The 18,633-nt window shown below is 50.6% G+C and overlaps 1 protein-coding gene across 2 annotated transcripts; it reads right to left on the reverse strand.

Annotated features, from left to right (window-relative positions):
- Window positions 1–2,461: 2,461 nt before the first annotated feature.
- On the reverse strand, window positions 2,462–18,048 carry SDSL (serine dehydratase like). 2 transcript variants are annotated; one of them, XM_012805263.2, is made up of 8 exons: window positions 17,969–18,048; window positions 13,955–14,149; window positions 13,691–13,730; window positions 12,859–12,998; window positions 8,614–8,702; window positions 7,626–7,853; window positions 3,865–3,989; window positions 2,462–2,854 (listed from the first exon to the last, which is right to left on the reverse strand). In XM_012805263.2, exons 2-8 carry the CDS (start codon window positions 14,126–14,128, stop codon window positions 2,661–2,663), a joined length of 990 nt encoding a protein of 329 aa, XP_012660717.1. In that variant the 5' UTR covers window positions 14,129–14,149; window positions 17,969–18,048; the 3' UTR covers window positions 2,462–2,660. The 2 variants fall into 2 exon arrangements, with proteins under 2 accessions (XP_012660717.1, XP_012660716.1); XM_012805262.2 differs by lacking the exon at window positions 17,969–18,048 and adding an exon at window positions 17,676–17,962.
- Window positions 18,049–18,633: the final 585 nt, after the last annotated feature.

Consider the following 18,633-nt stretch of genomic DNA (forward strand, 5'->3'; position numbering starts at 1 on the left):
CAGCCAACAGAGTGGTGCCACAGGCAGAGGCCAGGCTGGGAGACAGAACACCTGGAACCGAGGTGGGCTCTGCCAAGCAACAGAGGAGCCCAGGGTGGGGGAAGACTGTCACTGGCTGCTGCAGTCCAAGAAGGCTTCCAGGAGGAGGCTGCACCCACACTAAGCTGTATGTGATTCAAAAGCAGAGCAGGCATGGCAGGCAGAGCTTGAGCAAAGGAAAAGAGGAGTGAGAGCAGTAGCAGACGGATGCACGAACCTCAGATTTCTACAGCTGTGTGCCCTGGACTAAGTGGCTCAACTGCTCTGTGCCTCAGTTTCCTCATTTGCAAATGGGGAGAATAATATTTATCATGTTGTAGAATTAAATGAGATGATTGCTAAAGCCCACGACACACCATAGGTGCTCAATACACAAATTCTAGTTCCACCTAGGCAGAGTGGCTTATGCATGTAATCTCAACACTGTGGAGGCAGGAGGATTGCTAGAGGCCAGGAGTTCAAGAACAGCCTGAGCAACATAGTGAGACCCCAGATCTACAAAAACTTTAAAAATCAGCTAGGCATGGTGGTGCAGGCGTGTAGTCCCAAATACTTAGGAGGCTGAGATGAGAGGATCTCTTGAGCCCAGGAGTTTGAGGCTGCTTTGAGCTATTATGATACCTGTGTACTCCAGCCTGGGCAACAGGGAAAGACCCTGCCTCAAAAAACAAACAAACAAAACATTCTAGTGCCTCCTCAGCCCTCATTATTGGTGGAGGGATGTTCAGGAGGCTATAAGAACCAACATTTATGGGAAGGCTACATTGGTAGGTTACATAGTAGTAACAAACAATCCATTTCACAGAGGAGAACACTGAGGTGCTGAGAGGGAACATCCTTTGCTTGAGGACACCAAGTTGGTAGTCAGGAGCAGTGTTCAGGCTCAGGTCTGGCTGGGTCCAGCTCTAGGGTGTGTAATGTCTCCTCTATTCTGGAGAATTCACCAAGTGTGACTCCAAGAAAATAGGGCTGGATCCTGCAGGGGGGTGCCTTGCCATCAAGGGTTATATCTAGGGTTAAAGAGAGATGGAATGAGGCTGAAGTAGGCAGCGGGGTGGCCGAGGGAGGCCACTGCCACTCTCAAATCCTGCTCTTAAGGAGGGGGCGCCTGGTGGAGGGAAGGAGGTAGGAAGTGGCATGTGGATCACCTAGAGCATTGTGGTGCAGCCTGAGGCACAGAGAGGGGAGGGCACTGGCCCAAGGTCACACAGCCCACCTGAGGCAGGAGAGGAGGCCTCAGAATGGGCAAGATGCAAGTCCAACCATGCACTCTCTAGGCTTTGTTTCCTGGCAGGGCTGGGATGGTTTGGAAAAGGCTCCTCCATGTGGACCTGAACACTCCACCTCCCCTGCTGGGCTTGGCCCCACGGGGGCAGAGTGCACCAGGACCCAAGGGGAGAGCCTCCTGCCCTAGCCACCCTTCCCTATAGGAGACACTTTGCTGCCCCCTTGTGGCGCCAGAGGAGTCTAGTTTCCCATCCCATTTCCTGAGGCTCTGATTCACATCCAGTACCTTTTCTCCCTGAGATCCACGGGTGCGTCCAGGCCGACCTGAGGGGGTCCTAAGCCCTTCCCCAATATCCCACCACCACCTACCCCCACACAGAGGGTTCAAATCCATCCAATATAGAATGATAGTGGAAAAACCACAGTCTGAACCTGGGTGGGCCACATACCAGCTCTGTGACCTTGGAGGAATTATGTAACTATCCTGTGCCTCAGTTTCCTCATTTGTAAAACAGGGATGATAATAAGGATTTCTACTTTCTAATACCTTTGTAAACATTAAAGAAGACAGGCCTGGGCATGATGGCTTGTGCCTGTAATCCCAGCACTTTAGGAAGCCAAGGCTGGGGGATGGCTTGAGGCCAGGAGTTTCAGACCAGCCTGGGCAACATAGTGAGTTTCCCATCTCCACAGATAATTTAAAAATTAGCCAGGTGTGATGGCATACGTGCTTGTAGTCCCAGGTGCTTAGAAGGCTGAGGTGGGAGGATCTCTTGAGCCCAGGAGTTCTAGGCTGCCATGAGCTATGATAATACTACTGCACTCCAGCCTAGGTGGCAGAAAGAGACCTTGTCTCTAAAAAAAAAAAAAAATTAAAAAAGAAGACAGTAAATAGAAAGTTCTTAGAAAGGTTGGAGTCTTTGATATATAATCAACACTTGATAACGACCAAGGATAAAAACGGTCACCTCTCCAGCCCAGGCCTGAGAAGTGCCAGGGCATCCCCCTCTCCTTCCTAACCTGGTCAGCTTGAGCTGGTCCCCCAGGTAAGAGCAGCCTTTTTAGGCACTCAGCATGATTGGATTCCTGAGTTTCCACACTGTGCCACTTGGGTCACTTAATCACATAACTGGCTTTGGGATAGTTCTGTGCCTCCTTTGAGCTCGTGGAAGCAGAAAGACAAGAAGCATGGGAGTTACAAACTCAACTCAGAAAGCGTTTATTGTAAGAGTTCGGGAGGGCTTCCTGCAGGAAGCAGCCAGCACAGAGGGACAGGGCAGCTTTCACAGCCACCCACCGGCACAGAGGTCCCCTTCTGCCAGCCACAAGAGTGTCAGTCCATGGGCCATTTTGGGGTCTTTGGGGCCTGGCCGGCCCTCCCAAGCTGAGACCCCTCAGTTCTGGCCCAGCTGGGTCTTCAGGGCCTGCAGCTCTTGGCTGTCAATGCCGTTGCCTCCGCACACGATGACCACAACTGAAGTCAGGGCAGGGCCCAGGTGGCCCTCAGCCTGGAGCCTCCCCAAGAGGCCTGAGTAGATGGCTGCCAAGGCTGCCCCACAAGCAGGCTCCACCAGCATGCGCTCATCATCTGCCCAGATCAGGACAGGGAGCGGGTGGGAAGGGAGACAGAACCCGTGAGTGCTTGCAGGCCCTGCACGCAGCAGGTCCATGCAGCCATCTCTCCAGCCAGCCAGCCATTCACCTGTCCTCTCACCATCCATCATTTCTCTGACTCTCTCCCATCCATCAACCTAACCATCTATCCTTCCACCCATCCACCTTTTATCTATCCATCCATCCATCCATTCCTCTATCCATCATTAGGCTGTCTGTCTGTCCACCCATCAGGGTATCCATCAATCAACATATCCATCCATCCATCCATCCATCCACCCATAGGCCATCCATCCATGCCCTATCCATCATCCGACTATCTGTCCATCCATCAATATGTCCATTAATCAATGTATCCATCCATCCATCCATGCATTTCTATGCCATTCATCAATCCATCCGTCCATCCATCCATTACCCATCTATTCATTATCCACCTTTCTGCTCACTCATACATTCATCCATTCATTCAACAAATATTTGTTGAGTGCCCACTCCCTGCCAGGCCCTGTGCCAGAAAGGCCCTGGGGGCACAACAGTGAAGAATACACACCAGTCCACACCCTCACAGAGCTCACAATCTAGTGACATGAATGAGTAAGAACCAGGACAGAGGGACTGATGCATAGAAAGGCCCCAGCCCAGGTAGGGTGACTGAAAGTGATCAGGGGAGGCTTCCTGGAGGAGGCGCCATGATGGCTGTGTAGCCGTCAGTCTCATGAAACCTACAGAGAACAGGGCCAGGGGTGGGCAGCCAGAGAGGGGAGCAGCATGGACAAAAGATTGGGGGTTGGAGACAGCAGCGCATTCTCCTTCCTCACCCTACCCCCTTCCATCTACTCGGCAGGCACTTGTTGCATAACGATTTCATATTTAGCCCTGTGCTAGGTGCTGAAGGTATGGATGAGAAAGAACACATTCTTGCTAGGGGCTCCAGGGGCTCTGTGGGTCTCCCAGCCCAGGCGGGGGACAGTGCTCACTCACCCAGGAACCGCTGCACAGCACTCACAGCCTCAGCGTCCTCCACCACCTCTGAGAGGATCTTGCATTCCTGGGTACATGCCAGGGCTCTTGCGGCCACCGTCTTGGCACCCAGGCTCTTGGCCACACTGCAGGATGGGCGTGCAGGGGTGAATCAGGTCTCCTGTCCAGCCCCAGGTCACCCCTCCCATCCCGCAACAGCCTGGTGCTCAGCATTGTAACCACAGAGGTCCTCAGAAATCGCATCCCCGATGAGTGACTGATGAAATGGGTATCAGTCCCTTTCATTCTACAACCCGGGTCCAGCCATTCCTTGTACAGACCCAGGAAGCCAAGCCAAAATATATCTTTCCCATTCTTTTCATTAATAACATTTTATTATAGCTATATTATAGCTAATAATTATTAAATATGTGTAGTGTGCTGGCTATGTGGATTTTCTGCTTTAATCCTCTCAACCATCCTTTGAGTTTGAAATGAATTAACTCCATGTTACAGTGGAAGGAACTAAAGCTCCGAGAGGTTAAGTAACAAGCTCAAGGACACACAGCTAGTCCGCAGCAGCAGGTGGATTTAAATCCAGGCGGTCTGACTCCAGAGTGCATGATCTGTACCTCTGTGCTTGGTGTCAGCTGCTGGTACCTGCTGTGAGCTGGGCAGTGCATTTCAGGCCCAGGAAAGCCTTTGGGAGAGCCTCTGACCCCACAGAGATCCGGAGCACAAACATGGGTGCCAGCCTGCCGCGTTTTGAAATCTGGCTCCATACTAGCTCTGTAAGCTTGGGGAAGTCAATTCACTGCTCTGAGGTTCAGTTTCCTCATCTGAAAAATGGGGCCCATGAAGTTATCATAGGGATTAAGCAAGTTAAAACATTCGAAGTGCTTAGGACAAAGTCTGACCCTTAGTAAGTTCTCTAGAAGTGTTAGCTGTGACTGGTAGACAGACAGTGATAAATAAGCAAACACAAGAACAAGTGAATAAATGCACATTGGGCTGAGTTAGTGTAAAGGAGAACATTAGGAGGGGTTCTCCCCAAAGGGAGGGTGGTAGGGAGGTTTTCCCCTTGGTGACTTTTTTTTTTGGAGACAGAGCCTCAAGCTGTCCCCCTGGGTAGTGCTGTGGCATCACAGGTCACAGCAACCTCCAACTCCTGGGCTCAAGCGAGTCTCCTGCCTCAGCCTCCCAAGTAGCTGGGACCACAGGCGCCCACCACAATGCCCGGCTATTTTTTTGGTTGCAGCCGTCATTGTTGTTTGGCAGGCCAGGGCTGAATTCCAACCTGCCACCTTAGGTATATGTGGTTAGCACCTTAGCCACTTGAGCCACAGGCGCCGAGCCCCCCTTGGTGACTTTTAAGCTGAGATGTGAGTGATAAGGAGAAACCAGCCCATAGCAAAGTGTGTGTGGGGGGGCACTCTAAGCAGAGAGACACCCTATGCCAAGGCTCAAGGGTTGGAAAGCCCATTCCCACCCAAGAGGCTGGAAGGCAGGTGATGCTGGGCTCGAGTGGGGGCCACTGGATTTTAGCCTGAGAGCTTGGGGGAGGCATTGAAGGGCTTAAGTGCAGAAAGCAAAGACTCTGGTCGATTAGTGAGGGACAAATGACAGGCCAGGGGGAGAGTAAAGGTCACAAAAGGTACCCAGCACCTATATCCACACAAAACCTTGTTTGTACCTGAATGCTCATAACAAATAGCACTGTTCAGAATAGCCAAAAACCAGAAAGAATCTAAATGTCCACCAGCTGATGAGTGGACAAATGTGGGCCAGCCACACGATGGAGTAGGATTTGCCCATAAAATGGAACGGAGCACTGGCACGTGCTACAACACATAGAAACCTTGAAAACACACTGCCTGCGTGAAAGGTGCCAGACATCAACAGCCACATAGCACGTGACTCCATCCACAGGAAATGTGAAGCGGCAAGTCCGTGGAGACAGAGGGAGAGTAGCAATTGTCCGGGGCTGGGGGTGGGGAGGGGTAGTGGATAAGAGACCTGGGGGGGGGGGGAAGGCCAAAATGTATATGGTTTCTCTTGGGGGCTGATGAAAATGTTCTGATGTAATTGTAGTGATGGTTACACAACTCTGTGAATGTCCTAAAAACCACTGTATGCTTAAAATGGGTAAATTGTATCGTATGGGAACTATCTCAATAAAGATGTTATCCCCCACCCCAAAAAAGACAACAAGGCTGGCACAGGTTTGGGGGAACTGTCACATACCCCTGGGGATGATGACGCTCACGGGTAGCTGAGAGGAAGCCAGATTCAAAGTGAGGTGGGAAGCCAGGTGCCCCCCAGCCACCCAGCCCAAGCCTCTGGGTGATGGTGGATCATTCACAGAAATGGCAAGTCCGTGAACTTCACTAAGTGCCTCTGCTGTGCCAGGAGCTAAACAAGCTAGTCCCTTCCTCTGCTCCTCTGCCCCAGCCCATAGCCGTAAAGGGACACCCTTTGTGGTTAAAGAGTGACTCAGACACACACAGGGTGTCCCGAGGGTCTCCCAGGAGGAACGCCACTGCCCACTCAGGCCTCAGAGGACTTTCTTGAGCAAGTAGAGCTGGCATTCCAGGTGGCAAGGACAGAATGGGCTAAGAGATTAGGCGCAGGTCAGACAGCACAGGGATTTCCAGGCAAAAGCGGCACAGCAACATTAGAGGGTGGGTGTGGGCCAGGAAAGAGGGGAAATAGTCCCAGAAAGACATGAAGGAGACTCCTGTATCAGGTGAAAGTCTCCTGAGCCAACAACTGAGTTTTGTTTTTCTAACTTGGCCCCCTAGAACCTTGTACAAACAAGTTTAAGAAAGCTGACTTAAGGCTCGGCGCCTATAGCTCAACCGGCTAAGGCGCCAGCCACCTACACCTAAGGTGGTGGGTTCGAATCCCCAGCCCGGACCCGCCAAACAACAATGACAGCTACAACCAAAAAATAGCCAGACGTTGTGGCAGGCGCCTGTGGTCCCAGCTACTTGGGAGGCGGAGGCAGGAGACTCACTTGAGCCCAGGAGTTGGAGGTTGCTGTGAGCTGTAATGCCACGGCACTCTACCCAGGGGGACAGCTTGAGGCTCTGTCTCAAAAAAAAAAAAAAGAAAGCTGACTTAAAAGGCTGTCCTAGCTGGGTATGGGGGCTCATGCCTGTAACCCCAGTACTCTGGGAGACAGAGGCAGGAGAATCCCTTCAGCTTAAGAGTTCAAAATCAGCCTGAGCAACAGCAAGACCTTGTCTCTAAAAACAAAGAAAATGGAAAAATTAGCTGGGCATTGTAGCTAGCACCTGTCATCCCACCTACTAGGGAGACTGAGGCAGGAGGATCACTGGAGCCCAGGAGTTTGAGGTTGCAGTGAGCTGTGGTGATGTCACTGCACTCTAACCGGGAGTGAGACTCCCTCTCAAAAGGAAAAAAAAAGAGAAGCTGAGAACAATGCAACTCAGTCTGAGCAATGTTCATCTCTGAACGGTGGAGTGACGGTGACATTTTGTTTTCCGTTGCTCATTGCTTGTTCACATTTTCTAACTGATCTGCAGCACACTTAAATTGCTTTTATAACGACAGAGACAAGGAAAGCTCATTTTATTCATTGATACGGTTTAAATGAATCCTACTCTTCATCTGCTTTTCCAGTGTTGCCTTCTAACTTACATCCACATTCCTGGGGCCAAGGAGAGCCTCCCAGGCACCCCTGCCCCCACTGGCGGGGATCGGGAGGCCTTAGGGCGGAGACACCCCCACTCCCACAAATGTCCCCAGTCCATACCCACCTGTTAATGTCCGGCAACGTGACCAGCCTGCCCGCCTTGATGGCTTCGTTGAAACAGTGCGCCCCACGGGTCTCCATGGCGATGACGGGCACGTGCTGCCAGCCCACCTCCACCAGGCCGGCCACCACCCCGGCCAGGAGCCCCCCACCCCCCACTGCCAGCACCAGGGCACCTGGGGGGGTCCCCAGGACTGCCTTCAGCTCCTGTACCAGGCTGGCATGGCCTTTCCTGGGGAGGGAGTGGGAAGGGGGAGCAGAGTGAGAGAGGCCCCCAGCCGCAAAGGCTCCTGGGGGTGGGGGAGATCATGGTGGGGGGAGGCCCTACCCGCACATATATATAAACCTCCCAACCACAAAAAGGGAGAGGAGACCCTGCCACAATTAGCTCCCCAGCTGCCATCCTTGCTCTGTACACACTTCTTCCCTCATTCCTCCTGTCCCCTCTCCATCAACCTCCCGGGCACGTTCATGGATATTACCCCATTTTAATCCCTCTCCCAACTTCAGGAACAGGCAACATTAGCTTTGCATGGCTAGGAGGGCACCAGCACATCCCTCGGAGCCAGCCCCATTCAAGTTCAGGGACTGGAGCACTATGTCTTTGCCACTTTCTTAGTTGTGTGATCTTGGGCAAGTTGCCTCAGTTTCCTCACCTACAGAATGGGAGTGATCAACTCCAGGGCTGTGGGGAGGGTACAGAATAGCACAGGGAGAGCCTTTAGCCTGGCGTCTGGCCCCAACGTCCACCTTCCACAAAAGGATGCGGTAATACCACTTTACATGTGCAAAAACTAAGACAGGGCACAAGTGCTTTGCACAAAGTTCCACAATTCACAAGTGACAGAAGCAGGGTCTGAGCCCACATCTGTGTGACTTTGAAGCTTATTCTCCCTCTGGGCCAGTTTTCCTTTCTGTCCCCTGGGAGGACTATGACCTTGTAAGGGTCTCCCAGCTCTGGATTCCTGGGGAGAGGGGGACACCTGCCTTACCATATCAGGGGGTGGTCGTATGGGGAGACATTCACCCAGCCGTCCCTCTTGGACAACTCTTGTGCCTTCAGGTTGGCCTCATCCCAGACCTAAAAAGAAACCAAGGCCCTCAGAAGACCCACGAGTGCTAAGGAGGCTGAGCAGAGGCTGGGGTGATCCAGCAGTGTGAGGAGACCCTCAAGGATGAGAACGGACGTGGTGTGGGCCCCACAGCATCCTGAGACAAGGACAGCGGCATCCAAGTAAGCAAACAAATGCCATGTGTTTCCTACAACCCTGAAGGGACTAGACCCCTCCTGCCACCACGCCATGTGAGAACGAAGCCGGCAGGCCAGGGAGGCCAGGAGCAGGCAGTCTCTGAGGCCAGCCACATGGTGTCCACTGTTAACTAACCAGTATGGACTGTGCCTGTGAAAACCAGCAAATACCAGCCACTGCCCCGCCAGGTGAGTGTAAGCAGCCAGGAAGGTGGACAGAAGGCCGGCCCCGAGCATGAGGGGCCCAAGCCGACCCCAGCAGGGAGTAGACTCTTTTCTCACTAGCTTGGCATCTGTGGCAGAAGTCTGTGTCCCTGCAGCCCACCCAGAGGTCACTCGCAGGGCATTCCCTGGTCAAGGACTGCACCAGGCAGTGGACAGGTAGACTTTAGATGCCAAGGAGCTGATACCTGGAGAGCAACCCTCCACCCAGAAGGATGGGAGTGGGTGGTGAACACTCCAGCCTCCCACCCCTTGCTGTGTTCCCCAGGGATCCCCACGGTGGGGCTTGGACCCAGCTGCCCACAGAGGTGACCTGACCATTTACATCCTGTCTATAGCTTTCTTCCCTGCCCTGCCTCCTGTCCACACTCCTACTGATGCTTCCTGCAGTCGCTCCACGTGTACCTTAGTCTTTGCCTCAGGGCCCATTTCTAGGGGAACCCAAATTATGACAGCATTTCAGAGGGACCCCACACCAGCTGATCTCAGTGGGAGCCAGATGCAGAAACTAAATGGCAGGTAAGAGCCTCCTCTCCTGAGTGAGATGGAAGTTCCCAAGAGAGCCAGAAATGGCCTCTGCTGTCCTAGGGACCCTGCAGAGTCCACCCAGGCCCAGTCCTATGCAGGGGGACTGTTGGGCAGCACAGAAGCCAGAGCAATGGTCTCTGCCTATAAGGAATTTTCCATCTAGCTGAAGAGATAAGCCTCATCCTCTTGAGTTATTGAAACAAATATCAGGTTTAAAACTGTGCAGCCCTTAACATCTGTCACCTGGAGATCCCCTGGCTGCCTCCCCTCCGTCCCCCATCACCCCACCCCCCGCCAAAGGCACTGCCCCAAAGCAGACAGAGGGAAAATCCAACTGTGTTATCTATACACAATGGAATACTTACTCAGCTATGAAAAAAAGAATGAAATCATGTCTTTTGCAGCAACTTGGATGGAACCGGAGGCCATTATCTTAAGTGAAACAATTCAGAAACATAAAGTCCAATACGACATGCTCCCCCTTACTAAGTAGTGTCACACAGACACAGAGAGTGCAGTAATAGACATCGGAGACTCAGAGGCAGGGGGTAGGAGGGGGGAAGGGGAGAAACTACTTAGTGGGCACAAGGTCCCCTCCACGGGTGATGGTTACACTACAAGCCCAGATGTCACCACTGCACATTTCCGTATAAGCAAACTGTTCTCGTACTCTTTAAAATCATACAAATAAATTTTTTTAAGCTTCAAAAAACACACGAATCTACATTTTTGTTACTATGTCTTATATGTTGATGCACATATTCAGTTATGATACCTATTTCCTTCTTTCTTTATTTTTCTTACTTCTATTTTTTAAGAGACAGGTTCTCAGTCTGTCACCCAGGTTGGAATGCAGTGACACAATCACAGCTTACTGTAACCTCAGACTCCTAAGTTCAAGTGATCCTCCTGCCTCAGCCTCCTGAGTAGCTGGGACTACAGGTGCAGACCACTGCACATGGGTGGTTTGTTTGTATGTTTGTTTGTTAGAGATCTTATCTCCCTGTGTTGCCCAGGCTGGTCTCAATCGATCCTCCTGCCTCAGCCTCCCAAAGAGCTAGGATAATAGGTGTGAAGCACCAAACCAGCTTTTTCTTTATGTATTTAAAAATGCCTGCATTTAAAAAACAAAATCCTACCACATCCCACCCCTGCTCAAAATCTTTTCATTGCCCTTCAGGTGGAAACACATATTAGCCTCACCTACAAGCCATCCTGCCTGACTGCCCCCCTCTGCAGCCTCGCCTTTCCCCATTCTTCCCTTGGATGCTTGGCATCAGCCAGAAGGCACCATGCTCACTCTGTGGCCAAGGCTCCGTGCACAGCTTGTTCCCTCTGGTCACTATCCTTCTCTCTGTTCACCATCCATCCGGCCCTTTTCTCCACTGAGACGACTCAAGTTTCTTCTTCAACTGCTAACTCAGGGGACCCTTCTTGGGAGCCCTTCCTGGATCCTTCCCCCAAGTCTGAGAAGCATCCATGCCTTTACCAGGTGGCTTTGCTGTTCTTCCCACTAGTGTTCTCAGTTGTGTGACTTGCTTTGGCCAATAGCATGTGTATTGACAGTGTAGCAGTTCTTGGTCAATGTCTTAAGTGTCATCATGTGTTTCCTCTCACCCCTTGTGCCACTGCCCTTGAGAACACTCGAGATGGCCATTAGCCTGGGAAGGGACACATCTACAACCTTAATCCTGCCCACAGTCTGAAGCAGACCCACCCCAATCTACCTATAGACCCGTGAGCATGAAGAAGAATGTTTCTCATGTGTTACTGATATTCAGGGGCTGTTTGTTACGCAGCATTATCAAGCAGCAATAGCGGACTGAAACAATATGCCTTCCCTGTCTTCCCTGATGCCCTGTGCCTTTCCTATCATAACACTTACCACGCTTTGTTACCATCATCTGGTTGCCTGTGTATCTCCCCCATAATCCTCTGAACTTCATGAAAGTAAAGGCCATGTATTATTAATATTATCTCTGTATTTCTAAATTGTCTATATCGTACAAGAAAAGACTATGTGCTGAATTTGGTGGATGGATGAAAAGAAGGAAAGGTGGGGAGAGGGAGAAGGGTGATAATGGAAGATGGTTGGATGAGTAAAGAAGGGAAGGAAGGAAAGAGACAAACTGTATACACTATTTCAGTGATTCTCAACCTTCCTAATGCCGCAACCCTTTAATACAGTTCCTCATGTTGTGGCGACCTCCAACCATAAAATTATTTTCGTTGCTACTTCATAACTGTAATTTTGCTACTGTTATGAATCATAATTTAAGTATCTGCTATGCAGGATGGTCTTAGGCAACCCCTGTGAAAGGGTCGTTCAACCCCCAAAGGGGTCGCGACCTACAGGATGAGAATCGCTGCACTGTTTGGAGACCAGCTTTTACCATAGTGAGGCTTTTAGTTTTAGTTTAAGAGGGTTTTGTTTTTGTTTTTGTTTTTGTTTTTTGAGGCAGAGTTTCACTTTGTTGCCCGTGGTAGAGTGCCGTTGCGTCACAACTCACAGCAACCTCCAACTCTTGAGCTTAAGCGATTCTCTTGCCTCAGCCTCCCGAGTAGCTAGGATTACAGGTGCCAGCCACAACACCTGGCTATTTTTTGGTTGCAGTTCGGCCAGGGCTGGGTTTGAACCCGCCACCCTTGGTATATGGGGCCAATGCCCTACTCACTGAGCCACAGGCGCCGCCCTAGTTTAAGAGGTTTGTAAAAATCAGTTTTCCATTATTTGAATGTTTTTCTGTTCCCTTCCTCCCAGAAAGGATGAAAGATTCTGTGTCTGCGTCTCCATTTCTTTGGTAACAAAGTGAACCAGTGTTACCTCCTCAGTGGATGTCACTCATATTGGGGTGGTCTCGGAATGGGAAATGATGTTCCTGTTATCTTTATACTTTTTGTCTTATCCAATGGGGAAAATGTTAAAAGCAGGCGATACCAAGTGCTAGTGAGGATGTAAGAAGATACACACTCTCCTGCCAATTGCCAGGTTCCGATTTCTCTTGGGTCACGCATGGGGGGGGGGTCTTCTCAGGATGGGCAGAGGCAAGTCAGAAGGCCCCAGCCCTCGATATATATCACACCTCACTCCCACCCCTCAGCTCAACCATCCTAAGAGAAGACTTGGCTCCAGCCATAGTTTATCAAAAGAAAAAGGAGACAGAATCTCTTAGGGGTGGGGTGAGATGAAGGGGGAACAGCCCATGCCAGCTGGTTCCCTCCTTCACGGGGTCCTTACCTTTCCAACCAGCTGAACCTCAGCCCCCTCCCCTTGCAGCCTTCTCACCACCTGCAGGGAGGCATTCTTGGGGAGCACGATGGTGGCAGGGATGCCCAGCTTCCGAGCAGCATAAGCAGCAGCGATACCCGCGTTCCCCCCTGTGGAAGCAGGAGAAGGGGGTGCAGTGGGCAGACATGTGTTTGCCTGATGATACACCCTTCCCCTCCCCTCCATTTCCCTCTGGGAGTCACTCTACTCCTACACTCAAATGCCCCACCACTGACTCCTTTTTCTAACTCCAGAAGTGAACAAATTCTCAGAGGACTCGAGCCCCTGATCCATGATTGGTTCAGAGACGTGTACATGACCCAAGCTGGGCCAAAAAAAGACCAATTCCAGGACTGAGGGGAGCCATCAGGAAAGGAGCTCCCTTTTTTCACCAGGGCTAGATAAATGGGAGGTTGCAAGCCTGAAATTCCTGGCGCCCTTGCGACCATAGGCATATATGCAGATAAAGCTAATATAAAGGAAAGAAAGGCCAAGAGAAGGAGCGATAGAGAGTAGGGGTCCTGCATCCAGCTGTTCCCGAAAGTCACTTATCCCCCAACTTTTCTGTTCTTCAAGCCTGTCACCTAAACCTATAAGAATTTAGTTTCTGTCCCTTGCTCCTACCATGAGTTCTGCATTATAGAAAAAGGGGCTAAGAGAGGACATATGCGGTGACCATCTCATCTGTGACCTTGGTGAGGCTGAATCTTTAAGAGAAAGCCAAGCCCTGGACATCCAGTGCTGCTGCTCCTCCCCCAGCCCCTTCCCTGAAGCCCCCATGAAACAGAAAATGGCGGGTCACCTGAGGCGCACACCAGGTGTCTGCATCCCTTCTTGGCCATCTGGGGAGAAAAGTAAACAGGTGTGAGGGAGACCCGCATAGACTGAAATTAGAATCCCCCACCCACTCCCAACCCTCCTCACCCCTCAGCCTGCCCACAGTCCCACCCGTTCCTGATGACTCACCTCTCCCCTCCCTTCTGTCCAAGTTCATGTCTCACCCCCTCCCCAAACCCCCCTCTCTCCCGTACAACTTCACTTCTCCCGCTTGCCCTCACGTCCTCACCTCCTGGCAGTAATGCCCAATGCCCCGGATCTTGAAGGAGCCAGTTGGCTGCATGTTCTCACACTTGAGGAAGACAGTCATGCCTGCCACCTGGGACAGTGCCCAGCTCTCCAGCACAGGGGTGACCCTGTGGAAGTGTTCAGCCTCGGCACACTGCACCGGGGAGCTCTCCATTCCAGCAGCCACACAAGCAGCCTATGGGAAGATACCAAGGTCACAGCCCAGGCAGCTCTGGGCAAGAGGCCCCTTAACCAGGACGAGGAAGGGCAATGCAGAGAAGCTCCTTGGCTTAGGTATTCTTAGCCCTGTCCAGCTGCCGAGCTGAAAGACTCCTGGCAAGTACCTTCTTCCCTCTGTGCCTCAGCTTCCCATATGGACAAAGAGGTTCAGACTAGGGGCCCTTTCATTCTGTAACTATGACTCCCCCCAGTGCTGGGAGTGTGAACCATCACCAACACATTCATTCTCCCATGAATGAGAGAGTGGGAAAATTTATTCATTCATCATTCATTGACTCATTGAAAAAACAGTTATTGAGCACCTACTATGTGCCAGACGGATCTAGGTTTGGGCACTGAGGAGTGGACGAGACAGAAGAGGTTCCCACCCGGCCAGAGCCCACACTGCAACTGGGGAGACCAACCACAGAATTTCAAATAGGAGTGACTTGTGTGGGAAGGTGTTATTTTAGCAAGAGCAATCAGGAAAGAAATTTCTCAGGAGAGAAACTTTTAAAAGCTTTTATGTAAATATAGCCGAAGTGTGGAAAGCTGTGTGACGAGCGACCTCTCACACAGTCAGCACTAGGCCTCGGCAATCAGCTCACAGCCTAACTTGCTGCACCCACATCAGTGCCGCCGCCCCTTCCTGTATCATTATTTCCCCCCTTGAAAATTATTAAGTCTATATTGTTTCATTCATAAATATTTCAGCATGCATCTCTAAAGGCAAAGAATTATTTTTTAATGTAGACACAGAGTTTCATTTGTTCAAACTCATTGAATTCTATACTTAAGGTGGGCTAATTTTATTTTCTGTAAATTATACCTCATTGATCCTATTGTTTACAAACATAATTATAATACCATTCTTATACCTAAAATCTTAATAATTGTTTAATATCATCAAATATCTGGTAATTTTTCAAATTTCCAATCACAGTGGCTCACACCTATAATGCCAGCACTTTGGGAGGCCAAGGTGGGAGAATCTCTTGAGGCTGTGAGTTTGAGACCAGCCTGGGCAACATAAGGAGACCCTTATTTTCTACAAAAATCAGTAAATAAATAAATAAATTTTTAAAAAATTTCCAGTCATCTTATTAGATGTGATAAATGTTTGGCTTTGTGGTGGTTGGTGGTTTGGGGATTTTCAATAGTTTGAATCAGCATGCAAATGAGATCCAGGCATTCTGATTGTTTGAGAGGTCTTTTAACTCTCTCTAAGTTCTCCAACAGGGGTTGTTTGGGGATGAATAACCAGAAAACAAGGGGGAAAGCATTCCCGTAGAGAACAGCAGGCAGAACCACCATGAGGGAGAAATGAATGCAGGATGCTGCCTGTGCAGAGAGAAAGGATGAGGGGTAGGAGCTGAGGACAGAGACGTGGGCAGGAAGTCCCAGGGCAAGGAGTCCAGTTGTTACTCTAATTCACCTTCCAATAGGAGCCACTGGGAGGTTTTAAGCCAAGAAGTAGTAGGTGAATGAGGGAGTTTAGGATGAGAAGAAGAAAATGAAAGGGAGCAAAAATAATAGGGGGAAAAAACCCAAATACACCTACAGGCCTTTTTTCCTCTGGGACAGAAAAGCTCCGGGCTGGCCCGCAGTTCTTCTGTTGGCCACTAGGAGGAGGTCTGCAGCCTCCACACACACACCTCCACCCCTGACCCTAAACTTTTTGTCCACCCTTAAGTAGGGGCTGGGATTCCCAGATCAGAGACGCCCAAGTCTCCTGGCCCTAGGTTTGACCCTCCTCTCTTGTCAAGTGAGCTCTGGGACTCCGTAGGTGCGGCAAAGCCTCAGCCACCTCCACTCAGTCCCATCAAGTTTCCCTCTTGGGAGGCTCAGCGCCTGTGGCTCAATCGGCTAAGGCGCCAGCCACATACACCTAAGGTGGTGGGTTCCAATCCCCAGCCCGGGCCCGCCAAACAACAATGATGGCTACAACCAAAAAATGGCCTGCACTGTGGCGGGCGCCTATAGTCCCAGCTACTTGGGAGGCTGAGGCAGGAGACTCACTTGAGCCCAGGAGTTGGAGGTTGCTGTGAGCTGTGAGGCCATGGCACTCTACCCAGGGGGATAGCTTGAGGCTCCGTCTCAAAAAAAAATAAAAGTTTCCCTCTTGGGCTGGACATTGTAGGAAAGATTGGTCACCAAAACCAGCATACCCCAGCCTGGGCCTCACCTCAGCCCTAGATCCCAAGAGCATGGGCTTGGGGTCAATCAAACCAAAGTTAGAAACCAGGCCAGACTTCCTGGCTGTGTGACCCACACAAGTGTCTTGACCTCTCTGAGCCTGTTTCCCCTCCTGTAAAATGAGGATAATTATAGTCCCTGATTCATGGGTTGTGGTGTGGTGTAATAATAACAGCTACCATTTTTTGAATACCTACTATGTGCAAGATATCGGCTGAGTTCTTTGGAGATGTCATCTCATTGGGACCTTCTAATAATACTGACACGCCCACCTTTCCTCTAGCATGTTTACAGGGCACCTACAGGTGCAGGCCCTAACCTAGGAACAAGGAATACTACCATGAACAAGACAGACATTTACCTTGGAGCTGATTTATCTCCTCTGTTGAGGAGATCAGTATTAGATAAACAAAATAATCAGAAATAGTTAATACTGCTAAGAGAGAAATACACATACAGGGAGTCTTAAAGAGATAAACAAGAAGATTTCCTTAGGGTATGGCAGTCAGGAAAGGCCTCTTAGAAGTGACCACTAAAACTAAGACCTGAAAAATGAAAACCAACTAACCACACAAAAAGACTGGAAGAGCCTGTGTATCGCAGGAGCATAGTACATTAACAGCTAACACTTGCGTGGGACTTACCGGGAGCCAGGCACAGTGCCAAGCACTGTGGGTATTATGTTACATAATCTGAGACAGATCTGTTATCAACTCCAATTTACACACAATGAAACAGAGGTCCTGAGAAATTAAGTAACTACCCACAGTTACATAGCTAGAAATGGCTCAGCCAGAACTCACCCGGGCAGTGTGCTCGGCATCTGGACTCCTAATCGTTATGCTTTACTTTCTCTAATATAGTAAGTAGCATTACTCTCACTGTTGTGAAACACTTAGGCATTTAATACTTAGTTGCCACTTGTCCTTAGGAGTCAAATTCTCAGAGCTCAGTCCCCAGGATTTCCCAGCCCTCTTGGTTATACTGACATCAGGCATCAGTTAAAAAAGCAAGCCCCGAGTTGCCAACAGCTTTATCAAGCCCAGACCCCATCAGGGGTACAGGCCTCCCAGACTGAGGTCTGGGGCCAAGCTGAGGCCTTGGCCCAGGGACACACAGCTCTTGCCCAGTATGGCAGCCACTGGGGCTAAGATGGGCAACCAGGGACGCCTCTGTGGGGGAAAAGTGCACGTGAGCACAGGGCTTAGGCTCCAATTCCAACAGTGCACTGTCCTCACTGGCCTTACCTGTCACATCTGTAAGTTGGGTAAGGACCTTGTTTGCCTCCCTTATCCCTATGGCCTTACCCCAGAGGTCACCTGGGTGGCACTCCACAGCAGAATCCGTGGTACCAGGGCTGGCCCCTGGCTGGCAGAAGGCCCAGGACTGCCCCTCTGGCTGACAGGACCTGCTTCTTCCCCCCAGCCTTCTTCTGCAGGGCACCCCAAGTTGATGTTCCCAGGAGGGCTTAGCGCACTCTCTCCCCTCTCCCATCCATGCTGCCCAGACTTTGCCTGGGAGCCTCAGGCAGACATGTGCACTCCCACATTCACATACTGAGCCCCAGGATCCTGGGCTAGGCCCCAGATCCCTCACCCACCTGCTGACTGTCCCAGGCCACTGCCCAGCTTCCAGCTTCCGCAGCTTCCTGTGACCTCGGCCCCGCCTCCTGAGTTAAAGGGACCTCTCCCCACTCTCAGGGTGAAGAAAGAAGTGGAAAGGGGGGTGGCACCTGTGGCTCAAAGCAGTAGGGCGCTGGCCCCATTTGCCAGAGGTGGCAGGTTCAAACCCAGCCCCGGCCAAAAAACTGTAAAAAAAAAAAAAAAAAGAAGAAGTGGAAAGGGAAGGAGATCAACCCTCACTGCCTCCCCATGATTCATGCATCACTTCCCATTTGACAGATGAGGAAACTGAGGCTCAAATAGGGGAACTCACTGAGCCAAGTCCACCCACCCAGCAGGTAGCAGAGAAGGCCTCTGCCTCTTCTATGGTGCAGGCTCCTCAATCCTAGATCTTCATCTGCTTGCCCCAGATGCCAAGTTGCTTCTTTTGAACCACTGTTGGGGTCAGCTTAAGTCTGAGATGGGAAAACAAGACCAAGGAAGCTGAAGCACCTCTCCATCTCTGATATTTTATGCCCAGGGATTATTTACTGTTCAAATGAATGACTGATTGTTTATTCAATCAATAAATATTTTTTAATTTAATTTCTGCCCTCACAAACAGATCAATAAATATTTCTTGGACACCTACTATGTGCCACTC

Source organism: Otolemur garnettii, unplaced genomic scaffold (genome assembly GCF_000181295.1).
Source record: "Otolemur garnettii isolate 467f Iridium unplaced genomic scaffold, OtoGar3 scaffold00038, whole genome shotgun sequence".
Taxonomy (NCBI): domain Eukaryota; kingdom Metazoa; phylum Chordata; class Mammalia; order Primates; family Galagidae; genus Otolemur; species Otolemur garnettii.